Here is a 21,171-nt window from a genome sequence, read left to right on the forward strand (position 1 = left end):
TACTCTCCCATCATTTTAATAATATTTTAGGCAAGTCCTATGACAATTATACCAATAAGTTTACTCAAACACCCAGCAACACCCCTACCATCCCTATGTTTTGCTTGTCCATACTCCCTTCACCCTTTCTTCTGCTAGTATCACTGGCATTTCTGCTTTTAGTTGAAAGGAATAAGCAATTCCAGATTATAGCAAACTCAATGGCCCTGCTTCATGACCTCTGCTGAAGGGAGAAAAAGGGGGGAAGTACGAAGGGCCATCCTGGGTTGAGATCAGGCACTACCAGAAGCCAAGATTGTATTCCAAAAACAGGCTCTTCGACATGTTCCAGATAAATCTTCCCTGGCTTGGAGAACAGGAAGGACTATTTCACAAACACCACAGTGTTTGAATTTCTAGAGGCTACCCAGGCCAAGAATACATCCCTAGGAAAGAAAAAGATACACATCAACAGAATTACACATGAACAGAAAAAGAATTACAGCCTAGATAAATTCTTTTTAACTCTGTCTTTAACAAATAGATTCCCAGTTTAATTTCTTGTAGCACCAAGGTAAGACAGCATTACCTTAGTAATATAAGAACAAGAGGCATAAAAGTTTGAAGTAGAGGCAGTGCTAATCTACTGAAGAGGATCTGAAGGAAATACAAATGACTTGTTTCATAGATACTGGTAATTCCAGGAAAATTTGGGGAGAATGATAAACTCTTCATAACTTCTCCCTCCCCGCCTCCCAGCATCTTACTGTGCTACTTTTCACTTTTCCATTCCTCTCCAAATTCTCATTCCCTAGGTGGTCTGATTTGCACTAAGGATTGAAAAACTAATATTCACTATCACCAACAGCTTAAAGTATCTTCATACTTTTAAAGACCATACATAGCATGGTAAATGGTAATTGAAAAGTGTGAACTGCTAATTATGTCATCTTTGACTATGTGGAAAATACAAGGTCTTTTTAAGCAAGCAAGGGAATTTCTAGTAGCCCCTCTAGTAAGATCACATATATACCAACCTACTCTACCTAAGGTAAGGTGACACCAATTATATGCTCAAGGTTACCATGGTTCCCAACAGTTAATTTAGCAATACCTGCATTATAAGAAGGGGAACTGTAAGCTCACCTGCAGTGCTTCACCACACACTCATTGCTGCAGTACTCATTGTCCCAGTCCTTACTCACAACCGGAGGGTTCTCACAACCAGACCTCACACATCGAGGCTGGGGTGAGAGTGTCCCAGGAGACTCACTCACCAATTCAACATCCATTGGAGAAGGAGACTCAACCTGTGAGAGGAAGAGAGCACCAAGGGTGGATTAGATCGCTCCCTGCCTAGCTAATGAGCCAGTCAGGTTATCCCTAGGAACCAATGGAGCCACAGGTGTTATAATCCCTCACAAATGGGGGTAAAGTTTCAGAAAGTGGTGAGTTTTTGGTGTCCCTCTCTATAGCCCAGCTTCAGAACTTTGCCAAGTGGGCTGACATGAAGATTCTTCCCATTGGGGGAAGTCTTGGCATATGCTAGTGCTCATTAATTTTAATCTAGCCCATTATTGACTTTATTCTATGCTTGAATAATATTCCTCTGAAAGTATCAAATCAAAAGAATGTGAGTAAAGGTTGAGTCACCTCAACTAAGCTACACTGGGAGGGCTAACTAAGAGAGGACAAAATGGTGCTACTAGAAACAGAAAAAGAATGTGGAGATTTATAAAGTTTCCTGCTGATAGGGTGCTTTTTTTTTTTTTTTTTCTCCTTTTAAATGATTACTTTCTTAATTGTTGAACTACAGTCTCAAACACACCCATATTTTAAAATGACTACTGGTCATGTACAGGTTAAAGAAAACTAGGGTGCTTAGCATCTGTTTATGTCTTTAAAAGACTTAACCCATTAAAATTTTCTGGTTATATTCCCCTGCCCACACACATTTAAAACATTAAACTAAGCAGTGAAGACCTAAGAGAAATGAAAGGATTTATACTTCCAAAATTTAGGATCCTTAGGTAGAAAACTGAAAAATAACTGCTTAGGCTATTTCCTCTCTAGGTCAACTAGTGTTACCTCTGCTTAGTTTAAGGAGTGGTCTGGGCCAGGAGGCCCTCTTTAATGTTTCTCACTAAAAACACTGAGTATCCTGGGTGGAACAAGTCACTGGCAGCAAACTCTCATCTGCAGGATGTTTCATACTCTTCGTTGCCGGGCACTAAATGCTAGTAGCAACCCCCACTTCTATCAAGTCAACCAAAAATGCTCTTAACACATTTCCAATGGACTAAAGGAAAGACTTAAACAGAGGCTCACCTCAGGAACTACATCTGTGATCATCTCACAGATTGTCTCAGGAGAGGTGGCCTCCACTGTATGGGCCTCAGGGCTGTTGTTCATAGGCCTCTCAGGACTACTTTCCACAGCTGGTGGGACTAAGGTAGTCTGCATTTTCAAAGTGGGTAGAGGCACGATCTTCTTAATCTGCAGAGGTGGTGGCTGTTGCTGTAAGTTGATTCGAACTTTCTGAGGTGGAGGCTGTTGCATGGCCTGGAGTGGAGGTGGCTGCTGCAGAATGGTAACTTGCTGCTGAGTAGGGGGCTGAGGCATCTGTTGTAAAGGAGGGGGCTGTAGTCGTGGTGGAGGCAGCTGCATAGAAGCAGCAGCTGCTGCTGCTGCCTGCAACACTGATCGAGTGACAATCTGGGCTTGCTGACTGGGCTGGATGGTAGCTGTACTGGTTTGGCCCAGTTGGAGCCCCCGGGAGGTAACCACTGTGGCTGGGATAACAGTTACCATCCCTCCTTGAGACATAGTAATAGAAGAGGGTAACATCTGTTTGGTAATAATCAACTTGGTGATATTGGGCTGACCCCCAGCCCCAGAAGATGCCTGGTTTGCCACATAGGATGAAAGAGTGGAGTTAACAACAATGGAAGGGGACAGGGCAGGGGGTTCTGTTGAGGCTGGAGCTGGAGATGCTGGGTCAACGGTAGCCACAGGAGGTGGAGAAGGAGTCTGTGATGCTGGCACTGGATCCAATTCCACTGTTTCTACAGTGGCCTAAAAGATGACCAAAAAAAAAAAAAGTCACTGGGAGGTTTGCCGTCTACCACAGGATATATTCCTACTAATTACCTCCCAAGAAAAGATGCATCACAGATTTTTTAAAAAAGCAGCAGCTGTGGGTACTACTCTGGCTTAAGTACCCACCAGAAATAATGAATAAACTCAGAAAGACTGGCAAGGTTTATATGATGGAAATAGCAGGAAAACTACTATGTGCTTTTTATAAGCATGCATGCATTCATTCATTCATTCATTCATTCATTCATTCATTTTTTGAGACAGAGTCTCACTTTGTTGCCCCGGCTAGAGTGAGTGCTGTGGCATCAGCCTAGCTCACAGCAACCTCAAACTCCTGGGCTTAAACGATCCTACTGCCTCAGCCTCCCGAGTAGCTGGGACTAAAGGCATGTGCCACCATGCCCGGCTAATTTTTTCTATATATACTTTTAGTTGTCCAGATAATTTCTTTCTATTTTTAGTAGAGATGGGGTCTCCCTCAGGCTGGTCTCGAACTCCTGACCTCGAGCGATCCACCCGCCTCAGCCTCCCAGAGGGCTAGGATTACAGGCGTGAGCCACTGCGCCCGGCCTTTTATAAGCTTTTAATACTATATAGTAATAATAGGTTCCACAGGATTTTGGTGGTATTTTCTTATAACTACTAAAAAACAGTTTACAAAATTTCTTATTGATTTAAATATCTATTTACCCTAACACTCTTACCTGACACTCTTGGTTGTCTTTATAAGCAGCCAGAGCCTTCAGATACTCTTTCTTGGCAGCTTCAGTTTTCCTCTTATACACCTGCAGGAAAGACAGATTGTTTAAAAAGTCCCCTTACTCTTACAAAAGATAATTCTCTATTATTCATCAACAAATAACAATTCACCTCATCTAATCACTGCCAACCCCTTTCAGTGGATATATTTCTGAAAGCTAACAGTCCAGGCAGCCTCCATGGCAGACTTACTCCACTAAGCATGCTGCTGAAAGGGACACACAACCAACAAGAGTCTTGCAAGACTAACTACATTTCTAAAGTGAACATCAACCCATGCTCACTTGTGTTACAGAAATAAACCCTGACCCCAAAACTTGTAAGATCACTAGTCTGCTTAGTCTGCTTAGCCAGTGTACTGTCCCTTTAGAAATGTGGTAAATTGCTTGCAAAGATGGTCACAAGAATTCTTCTCATCATGCATGCCCCTTCTTCCATCAAGAGTTGAAGCCTATTTATTTCTCCTTTCTTTGAATCTGGGCTAGCTCGGTGATTTGTTTGATCATTAGAATATGGCTGAAGTGACACTGAAACTTAAAAGACCTTGAAGCATCTGTTTTTGTGTTCTTGGAACGCTGCTCTGTAAAGAAGCCAGTCTAGCCTGCTTGGAGGATAAAAGGCCACATGAAGGAGGACCAAGGTGTCCTAGTCAACAAGTAGTATGAACTGCCAGACGTAGGAGCAAAGACATCTTAGCCATACCAGCCATCATTTGATTACAAACACAGAAATGAGCCCAGGCAAAAATAGGAGGAAAACTACCCAACCAACTCACAGACTCATGAGATATTAAATATGAAGTGTCCAATTTCAAATCTAAAGTGTAGTTTATTACATCTCAAACAAGCAGCAGTACAATTAAAGTATGTGCCTAAACTATCAACACAGTTTTGCCATCTTATTGGTAGCTTGTTTATGCCAGCAGCAAAGAAGCTTAAAGTGGTGATGAAACAGCAAAAGGCGTTTTCCACAACTTGTTGAGAATTGAATATTTTTCCTTGCAAGAAGTGGTCCAAAGCCTGGAAGAAGTGGTAGTCAGTTGGTGTAAGGTCTGGTGAAGATGGTGGATGACAGACAGTTTCCAAGTCCAGCCTCTCTAGTTTGAGCAGCACTGTTTATGCAACATGTGGTCTAGCATTATCTTGCAAGAAGATTGATTGGCCTGTCTCTATTAACCAATCTTGGCTGCTTAATCACAAGCATCCTCATCATTTCATCTAATTGGTTGCAGCAGACATCCACTGTAATCAGCTGACCAGGGTTCATGAAGCTGTAGTGGATAATACCAACACTAGATCATCAAACTGACACCATTAGCTTTTTTTTGATGCATATTCAGTTTTGGACTGTGTTTTTGCACTTCATCTTTATACAGCCATTGTGCTGAATGCTTGCGATTGTCGAAAAGAATCCATTTTTCATCACACATAACAATATGGTGTAGAAATGGTTTGCCTTTATGTCCTGACAGCAAAGAAAGGCAAGCTTCGAGACTATTTCTCTTCTAATGCTCGATCAACTCACGCAGAACTCTACTATCCAGCTTCTTTATCTTGCTGATTTGTTTCAAATGGTCCAATATTGTTGGAATAGTAATGTCAAACCTTGCTGCTAATTCATGCGTAGGTTGAGATGGATTTGCTTCCACTACAGCTTTCAGTTCATCATTATCCACCTTGGTCTCAGGTCAACGATGTGGCTCGTTTTCAAGATTAAAATCAGAAGGGAACTTCTCAAACCGTTGACGTACTACGTGTTCATTAGCCACATCCTTCCCAAACACTTTGTTGATATTTCGAGCTATCCATGCTGCATTGGTTTCACAACGGAACTCATATTTGAAGATAACACGAATTTTTGACTTATGCATAGTTTCACAAAAATTGCTCTAAAAAAAATTTGAAAGATAATCACAAGCCAGAACATGCATTTGAAAGACTGAGGATATACCTTCACAGTAGAAGTGTCAAAGTGAAATGTCAGATGTCAGCTGTCATACTTAGTACTTAAGGAAATCGGACATTTCATACTTAATAACCTAATACTAAATTGCTATTGTTTTAAGCCACTAAATTTGTGGTGGTTTGTTGAGCAGCAATAGATAACTGATACAAGTTATCTACAAAAAATTCAGCTATTTGTTTCAAATATTAAATAGAGGACTGACTTTGACATAAGACCCGGGGATACAGGGCAATGGTAATTATAGCCATCTTCAATTTCAATTGTGTAGTTGTACAGTATCACAGTTTCATTTACTTTTAAAGTCTAGATTAAATTTAGGGAGATTAACTACAGTTCTCAAGTTTATACTAGGCCAATGAGAAAATCCGAAAAATTAAATTTTAAATGTAAGCTTACTAGTGGATTTTAGAGTTAGCCACAGAAATATTATGAGGACTAGCCAATTTTACAAATGGGGAAAAAAATGAAGCTTAGAAAAATTAAACAGCTAAAAGTGGAACAGTTGAAGATAACATGAGGAATTATAAGAGACATCATTAGTGGAAAGTGCAAGGGATTTGTAGTTAAAAAACCTAGATTGTCTCTCAACTTTACCACTTCAAAATTATACGACCTAAAGTGGGCAGTGGGCCCCAGTTTCCACCTTCAGTAAAAAGGTGGAGATGGTAGCTATTTTACAGAGTTATTGTACATGTAAATGTTTTTATAATAATTACTAATAATTTTTAAATGAGTTTTCTAGGACAAGGATAATGTATGAATGTCACTAACAAAGATATGATATTAGATAAGGACGCGTAACAAAGTTAGATGAAGGTCTAGTTTTTATACCCTTAAAAACTTCTGGAACATTCACTATCTACAAGTTCCTCAGTATTTGCTCACCTGCTTTTGCTCCTCTCCAAGACTATCCCACATGGAGGCCACAATTTTTGAAACCTCTCCAAAAGTGGCGTTGGGATTCTGTCCCTTGATGGCAGCCTGTGTATCACGGAAGAATAAAGCATATGCTGAAACTGGTTTCTGAGGTTCATTCGGATCTTTCTTTTTTCTTTTCTTTGGGGCTTTCTGCTTTTTCCCTGCTTCCACCACCACTGTCTTCTGGCTGGGAAGTTGCTGTAGGGGAGAAAAGAAACGGAATTACAAGATGAAGAAGGGAAGTACTGTGACTGGAGAACTGCAAGAGGACTTTTATATAGGAAGAAACTAGCCACATGTATAGAATTTTCAGAAACGCTAAAAATAGTGGCAATAGGATTAAAAGACATTTTGTAAAGTATGTGAGGACCAATAAGAATGGGGATTGGGAGGAGCATTATAAACTGGAAATTGAGAGGTGGAAACCCATACCCAGAAAAGAGCAGAGGAGATGGCAGGGCAGGAGTAAAGAATACTGATTAGGCTCTATATGCTAAGAGTTTTATCCTAGAATATGACAGCACAATTGATTTTGGCAGGGAATGCCTCACCCTCCGGAAATCCTCAACACCATCCTCGTGAAGTGAACTAGTAGGTGAAGGGGTGGTTGAAAGACGATCCTCAGGTGACTGGGCAGGCGGTAGGATGGTGCCACCCCCTAAGCTCAAACCAAGTTGAGAACTCAATTCTGACTGATCAATGGTGGTCAACTGGCTATGCCCCATCAAGCCAGATGTTATGTCTGTCATTGGTACATCAATTGTAACAGGTGGGTTGGCGCTATACTGAGTTCCTATAGAATGGTCCAAGTCCTGAGAGAAGCAGAAGGACTAATTAAACAATAAATTTAAAAAACACCACTTTTTCCTCCCTGAATTCAGGACAGCTTATAAATTCCTTGCTTCCCCAGACTGTATCAGTTTAAACTCTATGAAACATCAAACAATTTGTCTACATATAAAACATTAAGCTTTTTAAAAAAGTACAGATCATCAGGTCGTATATGGTGGGGAAAAAAAAGAGCAAAAAGTACAGAAATTAGTAAATTTACTTCTCTGCACTCAAAGGCCTTCTGAAATAAGTAAAAATAATCAGAGAAGTCATAACAACTTTAGACAATTTAAAGAGCAAATAACTTTTTCAGTAATCTGTAGGTAGTGATGACGTACTGAATAAAGGAAAAGTTCCCATCTGTATGTACCCTCCCAAAATAACAGCTTTTAAAGTTGTAATACATAGGCAATCAGAGCAAATGGGGCCAATGTTAGAAATGTTTGACAGCAAATACAGAGTATGGATATGTGCTACTGATGAGATATGCTGGAAGCCCAATACACTGGTTTATATCTCATACCAATCCACAATTAATACTAAGTTTGGTTCAGACTGTTTTTGAATAAATCCTTCAATGTGCCAGCTATCATTCACATTTGAATCCCAGGATGTTAAGTCCATAATAAAAGGCGAAAAAACCCTTTTTTCCAAAAATCACAATAAATAATTTTCACTTCAGGGTAAATGGACAGTTTACCGTTGACCCAATGGGAAATCTCATTTATTTAGGTGAAATTAAGTCTTTGATGGTGAGCTGTTAGCAAGAAAGAATGAAAAACAAGTAATACCCAAATGTAGTGGGGAATAGAGAGTAACTTTTGTCTCCTCTAACACCATGCCCATAAGCTTAGGTGAACCTGATAATGTCTTGCCCCTTACCATGGTCAAGCCCCCACTCAGGAGCCCCCCGCCCTGCTCCATCAAGCCATGGGTCATGCCCACAGGCATGTCCAATGTCTGGACCCCATATTGGGCTGAAAAACTGCCATCCTGTGAGGAGGAAGGGTCGGCCAGGTCATCAAAGTGGCCAACCACATCTGAGACAGCCAGTGAGGGATCAGAATCCAAGGAGATAGGTGGGATTTCAAATTCCTCATCACCCAAGCTTGGAGTATGGAATGTCTGTAGGGAAAAAAGGGAAAAAATTAGTGGGAAGAGGAGAAACTGAATATCACTAAGTGAAGAACACAGATGGGCACTGGGAATTTTCAGTGTGCCTCTTTTTAACTTAGGATCCTATTTTGTTATTGATTTATTAGGACCTGTTTAATTTTAACCTCTTTTCTTCCTCATACCCTTGGCCATTGGCACATACTAGCTGCCAACAGCAACCACAATTTTCAATTCTTTTATCTCTTTTTTATCTTTACCATCTCAGTTGTCCTAAATTATTCTGCCTATTATTTCAATGAGTAATTATTTTCATACCATTAGTTAAGACCCAGCCTTTATAACCTGTTTAGCTATGATGCTTGAAATCTCTCTACAGATTCTAATAGGTAGCAGTTATTATACGTGAACTACTAGACCACAGAAATTCACTGTCAACCAGCCAATTATATTTTAGGTTCCTTTGAAACAAAGATCTTAAAAGGTACAGTCATGGGAACCTTATCCCCCACTAAAATATTTATAGTTAGAATTTCCTACCTCCTATTCATTTTAGCAATTATATTAACAAGAAATAAGATTCCCATTTGTACAGGATTTTCAGAAAACCCCAACAATGCCAAGATAAGGATAATAGCGAGGAGCAAAACCTTGCTACAGCCAAAAGGCAAACTGGTTCTCTAACAGTTCCAGAACACATTCCTAGTCTTGGTCTGACCAAGCTTTTTCTTTAAGAGAGGAAGAAAAAGATTACTCCAGCTGGCTAAAGACCTAATAATCCCTTCCTCTGAGTCCAACTATGTCAATAATAACACACTCTATTCTGAATGCAGCCACCATTCATGGAGCTAACAGAGCAATGTCTGATCTAAGATCTATTAACAGCTATGGTTCCTTTTTGACACTAAAAAACTAAAATGGAGCTAATTGTAGCAATAGAGCATTATAAATAATGGCAAGAGAATTTGGTGTCAGAGAAACCTGGGTACAAGTCCTAGCTCTGCCACTTTCCATATGACCTTGAGCAGGTTTTCATTATCTATAAAATGGGATTATAATGGTAATCCCCTTACATAATTATTCAGGATAAATGGGATTTAGTGCATAAAAGCTTATCACATTGCCTGATATATATAATTGCTTAATAACCATTAGTAAGTATTGTTACTAATATTAATATCCTGATGATTATTAACTTGCTACCTGCCCCATCTAAAGATAAATATCAACTGATTCAGATGAAATTCAATAGGTACTCAAATTTTTTTTCATGGGTAAGCAATGTATTCATGTTTTAAAGACTTCTTCAAGGTTTTTCTAGATCCACATTTTAATGAAGACATTGCTAGACAGAAAATTTCTAGCTAGTAGAAACTAGGGAGAAAAAAGCATGCCTGTGCAATGCCCAATCTCTTTCAATCACATTGGCAAAAAATGCATATGTATATATATGTGTGTGTGTGTGTGTGTATTCCTAGAAGACAAAAAAGATATGTATGTAACTTAATTTCTATGTTTTCCTCCTCCTTACTCTATTTTACTTAGTATGGTAAAAAAAATTGGTAGTTGTCTGGGATATAAATGAGTAGCACATGGAACATAAGAGCAAGCAGTTTTTAACAGGAAAAACTAGAATCTCCCCAAGAATTGAGCTTTTCTCGGTACACACTCATAATTTTTGTTACTGTGTGAAAGTTCTTAACATCAGGTCCATGACTCTTCATGAAATTTCAGTTTAAGTTCATGTGAGCATTTTTCAGGAAAAGTGTACAAAGATTTTTACCAAATTTTCATGCACACAAACAAAGTTATAGGGACAAGAAAAAGATCAAGGGAAACATTTACTGTACTAGATCAATAATTGTATAATAGTAGTTTTCAAATTTTTTAAGATACAGATTGCTTTGGCAAAGCAAAAGATGCCTATCATTTTCTGTTTACCACAGCAAATAAAACAGCGACTCTGCTGAGACATGAAAAATGATACTATTTGTTAATGAGAACTCAAAAAGAATAAAAATTCATATCCAAAACAAGGGACCAGTGTTCTACAAGTGACTACACCTCATAAACAATCTGGAGTGCTCTCATGGACTACTCTAAAAAACCAGATGCAGAAAGATTCCATTGTGGGATGGCTCACAGTAAGACCAGATAAAATAAAAAGCACAAACCCATTAAAATAGTTAAAAAACCCACTACCACCACCACTAAGAGTGAAAGGCAGGGCATACAAGTTGTAACGAGAAAAAGAACTGTTTACAATAACAGAAGCCCTATGCTAAAGGAAGCTATTGAAATTGAGCCTAAAACTCAGCCATCAGCTTCTTAGGAAAAAAAAAAGATTCCTTAAGTCATAAAACCAAAAAGAACAGACTCAAACCTGGAAAGCTTCTTGATGTAAAAAGGAGCCAGGTCTTATGTAGTGACCTCTTGATTGTTCAACTTCATAAAAAAGGTAGAGGATTAAGAACAGTGGGTAAATGTGAAATCTACTTGTATTTAATTTTAAAATGCACTTCCAAATGAATGAGGCCAATGGGAAATTTACAACACTCTAAATAATAGAATTTAAATGGTGGAGACCTGATTGAGAAGAAACTGGCACTTTCAGTGGCCAGGCTCACTCCTGTTAACACTAGCACTTTGGGAGGCCTAAGTACAAGGACTGCTTGAGGCCAGGAGTTGGAGATCAGCCTGAGCAACATAGTGAGACTTCATCTCTACAAAAAATAGAAAAATTCTGTGTGTGGTGGCCCACACCTGTAGTACTAGGTACTTGGTGGGAGCATCGCTTGACCCAGGAGTTTGAGGTTGCAGTGAGCTATAATGATGCCACTGCAATCTAGCCCGGGCAACAAAGGGAGACCCTGTCTAAAATAAAATAAAATAAAAAAATCGGCACTTTCATGTGGATGAGGCCAGTGTGAGATTTACAACATCCCAAACAATGAAATTAAACCAAGGGGATCTCACTCATAAGAAACTGGCAATGAGACTGCAAAGCACCAAACAGATTTTAGTTGTGTTTCATTTGTTAAGTTTTCTGCTCATTTGATTCACACTTCCCCCTGCTTAGGAGAAGAATAATAAGTAATAGAAATAAAGAAGTTAAACTAGCAACTGTCCCTTGCCCATCTAATTTTTACTTTTCATGCATGAAAATGTCAGGATTTATTATAGGATAAGCCCTTTCAACAGCAATTGAGAATTCCTGGTACAAAAAACTGATGCAAGTGCTTCACACCATTTATGAAAAAAATATTAAAACCCTCAAAAGATGGTTGAAGGTCCAAGACTTCTCAAAGACTGAGAAATTTTTGTCTGTTCCATCTTTCTCTTTTGCCTTGCCTAAACAAGTGATGCATATATATTATGACAATATTTCAACCAAACTTTTTCACGAATACTTTAGGACCTCACCATAACCATTACTTCCACTCTAAAGCATCATAAGAAGCTATTATTACAGCTATTTGACAGCTGGGGAAACTGTGACATACAAAGATGAAGTAATCTGCCCAAAGTATGAGTCACTGGCAAACAGATATTCATGTTCTACTCAACTCTCCATGTTCTTTGGCAGCTATTTCCTTTCCTGTCAATAGCAAAACAAGCTGACACCATGTATGCAGACATAACTACAAACTTTTTTTTAATCAGAGTACGCAATTTAAATGAAAAAAGATTGAATAGAGTTCCTTTCAAGAATGATCACATGTCCACGGTTAACCCCCTGCTAGTTAACCTCCTTCCCTGACCCCAATTTCTTTGGCTGCTGAAAAATGTTCCTCCTACTGCAACCCTCCAAGATTGTTGTAGCTATTTATTCCCAACGAAAGGAAACAATTGTCTGTCTTCTAATCCAGAATCACTCTCCTCCTTAAATAGGTTATCCCTTCCCAACATCCTGCTTTTTTGATGACAGCAGCTTCTCGGGCCTTCCCTAGATAGTCCTCATAGACTCTAGAAGCAGCTGCCACTTTTCTCTAAACAACAATTGCGGCCCTCGGTTCCCAGCCCCCAATCCCTGGCGTCCGCGCCCTCCCCCCGCAGCGTCGGCAACTGTTGCTCACCTCGGCCCCTGACAGGAAGGGGTGCGAGGGCCCTGTGATCGTCAGGTAATTGTCATTTCCTCCGGGAAACTAGAAACCAAAAGAAAGCCGCGAGATAAGTTACAGGGAGCAGGGAGTTAGCTTGGAGCGACGGATTCTGACCCCTACATTCTGACAACACTCCCCAAACCCCGCTCTCTCCTCTCCCGTCAGCCTCCCCTCCGCCCGGCTTCCCGCCTCTGCTTCAACTCGGTCGGCCCTGATCTCTCGCCAGCCTTCTTAGCGCTCAGTTCCTACCTCCATCTTCACACAACTGCTACCACCCCCTCAGTTTCCTCATCACCCCCACCTCCCCCACTGGACCCGGAACTGCCGTCACTTCCGCAACGACGTGCGTTGCTCTCCCCTGATTGGAAGCAGCACCGCGGGGCTGCAGCGAGTCAGGCGCCGAGCGTACGGAAAAGCTAGCTATCGCCCCCTGGAGCTTGGTGGGATAATGGCACGTAGAAGTGCTAGAGGCATCCCTGGAGGTACCGTTGGGTACTCTGGACCTAGTGAGGATTTCTGGGGAGAGCAATAGAGACGTGATCTGTGCTAGAGGAGCCGGAGAAAGGAGGCGGGGGGGGAAATAATAAGGAGCTCGGTAGATTGAGTGGCTAGAGAGGTCGGAGGTAAGTGGTTGTAGAAGTCGGGCGTACCCGGAATCCTGAGGAATCGGGACCATGACTTATGCTTATCTCTTCAAGTACATCATCATCGGGGACACAGGTAACCCGCGGGCGGACCGCCTTCAAGGATGGGGCAGGGAGCCGAAGCTCCCAAATCGGGTCGCGGGGGCGGGGCTCACTTAGTGGGCTGGGCGATTCAAGACAAGCGGGCGGGGGCGGGGCGGGCCGGGGCGGCCGGGGGCGGGGCTCGGGGCTCAGGTCTCCCCTTCACCTGTCCCGGACGCCCAGAATCAAGAAGGGGTTCCCGGCCGCGTGACTCCTAGAACGCGCATCCTCCTCTTTCAGGTGTGGGGAAATCATGTCTCCTCCTGCAGTTCACAGACAAGCGGTTCCAGCCTGTCCACGACCTCACAATAGGTAAGTGCATCTACCTGTTCCAGAACAGATAATAAAACCTGACTAGCTAAATTGCTAAAGTGGAAGGAAAGTTAGCACCGTTTAGTGTTCGGAGTAAAAAGTTACCCCTCACTACTTTAAACTAGTCCAAAGTTATGTTGATGAAGAGTGACTAATGAAACGTTGATAAAGGGGAGTAGTTTAATGGAGAGTAAATAATTTTAACTTAAGGGAACTTTATATAGCAACAAGAGGATGATGAAGAAGAAAAAAGAAAATATGAAAAAGAGAAGAAAAGAAAAAAAATTTAAAGAAAGAGAGAACTTTAAAGATGAGTGTGAGGTCTGGACTAGTTGCCATAGGATTTTTTTCAAATGCAATGTTTATGTTTATGTAAAATCCCACGAAAGTATACTGCTTATTCAAAAACTCATCTGTGCTTTGCAGTAAATTTGTGCCAACCATATATATTTTTCAGTGTAAACACAGATTTTTTTTTTAATGTTGGAGAGGAAGAAGGAAACTGAAGAGTTATCCTAGTCTTAGAATTAAAAGGCAGATAAAATTAATAACTTTCCTTTTAAAGAAAAGAGTGTAATAGAGTTCCAAACACTCACTGATGATCCTGGAAAGTATTAACATCTCCCACTTATTTGTGGTAAGGCATGGCCTGCAGGGGCTTTAACACCCTCATATCCATAATCTCCATAACCCTAGCCCAAATAAAACAATATATATAAAACTAGCTTTCTTGCCATGCAAATGCAACTTCTAAAACAAAACCCTAGCTCCCCATTCTTACCATGTTATTACTTCCAAGTCCCACCTGCATAGAAATCCGAAAGTACTACTACTCCCAGTAGTTTTATTCAGATCCAAATAGTTGAAGAGGTTAGAAAAAGATTTAGAGAGTAGAAAATATTTTTGTTTTCTTGTTTTACATCAACAAAGCAAAGGCAAACAAAATATTTTTTTAAAGTGATATTAAGTCATTCTTACACTGTGATAGAGGCTAATGGTACAATGCTTAGCAAGGCAACATTGTGCCTGCCTGTAAGTAGCTTAGAGTCTACTAAGGAAGGAAATAGGGCTGGGGGCAGATACTGACAAGTAAATTTTAATTGCAGAGGGGGACGGGAGGCTGCCATCTCTATCAGGAAAGGTTGAACATTGAGGAATGAGAAGGAGTTAATCAGGCAAAGGGGTTGTAGAGATGAGGGAAAAATGATTAGGGCACGAGAGACAGGCTAGGGGTGCAAAGACTCAGGGATGGCAGGGATGAGACCACATTCAGAAAACAGAAAGTAATTGAATATGGCCTGGAGCATGGAGTTTGAAGTGAAGATTGGCAAGAAATAAAGCTACAAAAAAAAAGTACGTACCAAATTTTGGAATACCTGAGGCTAACAGGGAGCATATACCAGGTTTTAAAGTGAAGGATTGAAGTTATCAATCAAATTTTCCCCGAAGTCCAGTAGAGCGTGTGTTTCTTTCTGAGTTCAGGCCTCTGTACCATGACAAACAAGGCAAGTGGATAGAAAAAATGTACAAAATAAAATATAATGGTCTTTGAGTGTATAACTAGAAGAAATTACATAAAAGGAGATAAAAGTTTAATTTTTTAATTCTTAAACATTGAAATACTATTCCTAATTGTCCAAAAAGGAAAAAAAAAGATTTAGTGACTTTTTTCAATAGCTATTACTTGATTCTTGATGAAGCAGCTGGAATAGTAAGAAGCAGTTTTTGTATCTTCCTGAAAATCCTGACCTCAAGTGATCCTCCCACCTTGGCCTCCCAAAGTGCTAGGATTATAGGCATGAGCCACCATGCCTGGCCCAAGTTTTTGTATCTTATTGACTGCAGCATGTTACAGTTGAGTTATTCCAGATATATTGTGTATATCTATACAGGACCACTAAATAGTTGCTTATTGGCCCTTAATGTAGATTTGTGCTCTTTCTTACTTCGAACTCTGAATTCCTCATGCTATATGCACAGTACTGTATGAAAATAGGACAAATTGACTGACTTACGCTCAAGCATTTTTAAGGCAAGTGGTTTTTAAGTTTTGGCCTGGCATTACCTTAAGAGAAGATGAATTGCTAGGTAAACCAAAAGCTTTATTCATAATGCCAATTTCCATACTCCTATAAGAAAGACTATTTTCCAGTGAACTCTGAGAATTATTAGAGATTTGAAATGTGTTGTTCTTGAGAAACTGTTTTCTGTGTTTGAAACAAAAAAACTCTAGAATTGCAAAAATATAAATATAGTTTCAAACCAGAGACTAGAAAGTGACTGAGGAAATATCAGGAAATATTTTCAAAATTTTTAGAAGTTTTTAAAAAAAATTATAAAATTAAATATTACCTAATCAAATTTAAGCATTAACCAACATTGCTAAAAATTTATTTTTGACTTCTTAATTAGTTTAATTCCCATATCTGCTTTTTGGTTACATTCTGAGGTTATTATCACTTAGAACACAATTTCTTAATTCTAGAAGGAAAAGGAAGGAACTTAAACACAAAATTAATTGGAGCAAATAGACAGCAGTAAGGGTGGGTATTAGTGGCACTGAGTGCAGACAAAGGATGGGTTATAACACATCCAGGGAAAGCACAAACCTCTCACTGAACATGCTGTTGTTCATGAGAATCACATTGTTTCTCTTGGTCTTCACTGACAGGTGTGGAGTTTGGAGCTCGTATGGTCAACATTGATGGGAAACAAATCAAACTGCAAATCTGGGATACGGTGAGAGAGGAAAAATAATTTAGTCCCTGACCAAGACCCAAATATAACAATAAAGGCTGATGCAGGGGAAAAGGGCTGTGAAGGTGGGATTAATGGTGAAGATGAAATAGAGGAAGCACGAAATCAAAAAGATGGGGAAGTTATAGTTACAAATTCTGAATGCCATATCTTTTAATTTTTGTTTTATATGACCCAAGTAATATATTAATTTATTTTAGTGAAAATAAAATCAACAATATAAGTTTCTAGAGTCAAAAGTGGATGTCTGCTTCATACACATAAACCCTTTCTCCCTCCCAGTCTTGGTTGCTACCCTGCCAGAGAAATTCACTATTAATGATTCAATGTATATGCTTTCAGACTTTTTCTGTGCATTTAAATACATGAATATAAACACAAACATATGGTATTGGTTTTGTATTTATTAATGTTCACATGTATAGAGTTGTGACAAAGTAGACCTAGCTGTGTGACTTAGATTATCTTTTTATTAAACAATCTCTATTTTAGAGACCTTTCCTTATCAATACATATAGATCTACCTCATTCCTTTTAACCACTGCATAGTCATAGAATGTACCATAATTTATTTAACTATCTTCCCAATGATAGAAATTTGGGTTGTTTACAATTTTTCATTATTGCAAAGTCTCACTGAACATTCATTGTTATTTACTAAGTTTTTATGCAAATGTTTGAGAATTGCTGTGGAATACCTGCCCAGAAATGGAAATTCTGGGTTAAAGGTTATGCATATCTTAAAATTTGATAAATGTAGCTCTGCCAAAATTTAGCTTGCCGTAGTGTAATTTTGCTTCATCCAGATAAATTGCTTTCATGTGCATTATCTCATTTGACTTGTACCTTTCTTTTCCGTAAGGAAAATATCTTAGTCTCTATTCTAGTTAAAGGGAGTTAGCAAATAGTTATTAATATTCAGCTAAAATTTCTTCCTATGTTTCTTTACTTCTTACTATGTTATTGTTTCTTCTGATAAATGAGCTAAAGCCATTATATTTACAAGCAGTGCACAAGTTATTTTGTCTTTTTCTCCCTTTTGCCACCTTCTTCCTCCCTGTCATCCATCAGCCCCCCCACCACACACAAGTGTATGTCTTTTTTTTTTTTTTTTTGAGACAGTCTCGCTCTGTTGCCCAGGCTAGAGTGCCATGGTGTCAGCCTAGCTCACAGCAATCTCAACCTCCTGGGCTCAAGCCATCCTTCTGCCTCAGCCTCCCGAGTAGCTGGGACTACAGGCATGGGCCACCATGCCCGGCTAATTTTTTCTATATATTTTTAGCTGTCCAGATCATTTCTTTCTATTTTTAGTAGAGACGGCTGGCCCGGCCACAAGTGTATGTCTTAAAGTAGTTTTTTTTGCTGCTCTAGGGCCTTATTAGACAGTCCTTTTCTGGTGATCTCTAAAGTTGTTACCTCTTTTGGATGCACTGATTAATCAGGTGCTTTTAACTAGGATGATATTCTCCTGTAAATTTGTTGCATCTCTAGGCATTTAAAAATCTTTTGCCCTTCTGATCAAATTTTTCATCTCACCATATTGAGTCACCCTAATTATAGGATCATGAAGCCTTTCACATTTCTAATAGTTGATAAACTAGCTAGATACCTGTAAAACCTCCAAACTTGGCCGGATGTGGTGGCTCACACCTGTAATCCTAGCACTGGGAGGCCAAGGCGGGAGGATTGCTCGAGGTCAGGAGTTTGAGACCAGCCTGAGCAAGAGCAAGACCCCGTCTCTACTAAAAATAGAAAGAAAATTAGCCAGACAACTAAACATATATAGAAAAAATTAGCCAGGCATGGTGGTGCATGCCTGTAGTCCCAGCTACTTGAGATGCTGAGGCACAAGGATTGCCCAATCCCAGGAGTATGGGGTTGCTATGAGCTAGGCTGATGCCACAGCACTCTAGCCTGGGCAACAGAGCAAGACTCTGCCTCAAAAATAAATAAATAAATAAAATCTCCAGACTTGCTTCATTTGGCCAGTCTTTGTTTTTAGCCTTTCCCCCCCGAATAAAGCCTAAGAAATTTTACTCTATATCTGTTACCAAGGTTAAGTCCATATATTTTTTAAACACCTGCGACTTATTCCCTCCTCCTTTCATTGTTGAGACTCAGGGGTTCTGTGTGATTATTAACCCAAGTAGGTATTGCAACTCTCCTTTTATTATCCCTTGATTTTTATATTTCCCATATTGACCCCCTAAAGAGACCGCAGGATACATTCTGAGAAGGTGACAAAAAATGAAGCCTGTAGGTGTCAAGACTGGTGTAAACTAGATTCAAACTCTTTAACTTAAACCTTTACCATTTCCAAAAATGGATGTTTTGATGCCAGGGGAAAAAAACCCAGTAAGTACTAATTAATGGTATGGTCATGGCCATGTGTTGGCTTGCTGGCTTTTTCTTTTTTTCTTTTCCTTAAGTGCTCATTTAAACGTGGTTAGATCATGAAGTAAGAAAATTGAGAGCTACTACTGTGTGGAAAGGATCCTTAAGAACTACATGGCCATTCAACTGTTCTTTTTCTGTTCCCTTTTATAAATTCTTTTGAGATTAACCTTTGCTGAATGATAAAAAGAAACAGAGTTTAGAATACTGTGGTTTTCTACTTATTTTGAGATTTTAAGAGATTCATAACTACTATAATGCAGCGTCTGTCTTGTCAGCTGCTTTCTGGGTAAGGCTGATCATTTCTCCCTTTTCAGCCCTAATCTCCTGCCCGTTGTTTACCCACCTTATCTTCCCACTTTTTTTGTTAACCCATTCCCTCACTTACTTCCAAATCCATTCTACATGAAAATGTTTAGGGATTACCATGGGGGGGTATTTTGAAGAGATCAGGTTATCCAAAGTTTTTTGTTGTCACTGTTCTCATATTGATAAGGATTTAAAGAACGATGTTACTTTTTATCTTGTGTATATGTGTGTGTGTGTGTATATGTATTCCCAAATAACCATGCTAATAAAGAGGCATTGTATTGTAGCTAATATAAAATACTGATTAAATAATCCCAAATTAATTTGTATTTTACTTTGGAATGCATTTAAAAAATTTTTGTCCTTAATCCTTCACTGGCAGGAATGCATTTTGATTCTTAGGAAAAGAGTGTATCTGACTTTCTAGGAGTTGATACTTCAAACTTTGTATCTTGAGAGTATAATATGATTCTTCCACTTGGGAGAAATTATTCTCTTATCAAACCTTTCATCTTAGTTTTTTGCTGCTTCATATTTTTTACTGGGTATGGAAAAGGACACCTGGGACTGATGCAGACCAGCCCAAGTTGAACCACTAACTCTTTCTAGCTCACACACTTTGGTTCATGAACTAGACTGAAATGAAGAAGTAGAGTGATTTGATTTTAAAAGGTTTTCCGACGACTTACTGGAAGTATTTTCACCTGCTAAAGTTAAATGCCGCCATGTGATTCAACCATCATGTGGGCCTTCTACAAACTTTTCCCTTTTAGTTTCTGGTAAGCCATAGGGGAAGTGGAAGAGGGCTTTTGGTTATAGCAGAAGAGGAGAAAAAGTCAGAGATAAAAGGAAAACAGGACCCAAATAATGTAAGACGTGGAAGTATTTGGAAGTAAATAAAAAACTTTAAGTGAACTCTTGGAGGGAAAAAGTATTTTTTAAAACTTAAAATGTTATCAGTATTACTGACAAAGGACTTTAGAACTATTTTATTTATTTAATTAATTTTTTTTTTTTTTTTTTTTGAGATAGCGTCTCTCTCTGTCACCCTGGCTAGAATGCAGTGGTGTCATCATAGCTCACTGCAACCTCAAACCCCTGGGCTCAAGTGATCCTCAATCCTCCTGCCTCGGCCTGCTAAGTAGCTGGAACTACAGGCACGTGCCACTACGCTGGCTAATTTTTTCTATTTTTTGTAGAGATGCAGTCTCACTCAAGCTGGTCTAGAACTTCTGTCCTCAAGCGATCCTTCTGCCTTGGCCTCCCAGAGTGTTAGGATTACAGGCTTGAGCCACTGTGTCCGGCCTTATTTTTTTTTATTATTATATTTCTTTAAAGATGGGATCTCGCTTTGTTGCCCAGATTGGAGTGCAGTGGTGCAATCATAGCTCACTGAAGCCTTGAACTCCTGGGCCCAAGTGATCCTGCTGCCTCAGCCTTCTGAGTAGCTGGGACTACAGGCACACACCACTACTCCTGGATAATTTTCCTTATTTTTTGTAGAGACTGGTTTTTGCTGTGTTGCCCAGGCTGGTCTCAAACTCCTGGTCTCAAGTGATCCTCCTGCCTTGGTCTCTAAAAGTGCAGGGATTACAGGTGTGAGCCACCTTGCTGGCCTATATTTTTAGATGCTGATGTTCTAACAGTTATAGAACTCACTAAAATGTTTTTATGATTTTTGTAGAAAGAGATTCTTGTGTTGTTGGAAAAGTAATCTTAGAGTTAGTATACTGGAACTCTTCTCACATTCAAACCACGATTTAAGCTGGGCGTGGTGATGCATGCCGGCATTCCCAGCTACTTGGGAGACTGAGGCAGGAGGATCACTTGAGCCCTAGAGTTCAAGGCTGCAGTGAGCTATGATTGTGCCATATACTCTAGCCTGAGTGACAGAGCGAGCCCCTATT

General features: G+C 39.6%; 2 protein-coding genes across 2 annotated transcripts in view; one reads left to right on the top strand and one right to left on the bottom strand.

Moving 5' to 3' along the window:
• On the bottom strand, positions 1-13,197 carry TOX4 (TOX high mobility group box family member 4). The gene is made up of 9 exons (XM_045526564.1): positions 13,017-13,197; positions 12,741-12,809; positions 8,434-8,676; positions 7,272-7,532; positions 6,688-6,918; positions 3,783-3,863; positions 2,308-3,054; positions 1,126-1,289; positions 1-425 (listed from the first exon to the last, which is right to left on the bottom strand). The coding sequence occupies exons 1-9, from the start codon at positions 13,020-13,022 to the stop codon at positions 365-367; spliced, it is 1,863 nt and encodes a 620-aa protein (XP_045382520.1). The 5' UTR covers positions 13,023-13,197; the 3' UTR covers positions 1-364.
• RAB2B (RAB2B, member RAS oncogene family) overlaps positions 13,137-21,171 on the top strand; it is a 15,660-nt gene continuing 7,625 nt past the window's right edge. The window contains exons 1-3 of the mRNA XM_045526578.1: positions 13,137-13,487; positions 13,733-13,804; positions 16,476-16,543. Of these exons, the coding sequence (XP_045382534.1) occupies positions 13,442-13,487; positions 13,733-13,804; positions 16,476-16,543 (186 nt within the window). The 5' untranslated portion in view covers positions 13,137-13,441. The remainder of the gene's footprint in view (positions 13,488-13,732; positions 13,805-16,475; positions 16,544-21,171) is intronic.

Source organism: Lemur catta, chromosome 1, assembly GCF_020740605.2.
Source record: "Lemur catta isolate mLemCat1 chromosome 1, mLemCat1.pri, whole genome shotgun sequence".
NCBI classification, from domain to species: Eukaryota; Metazoa; Chordata; class Mammalia; order Primates; family Lemuridae; genus Lemur; species Lemur catta.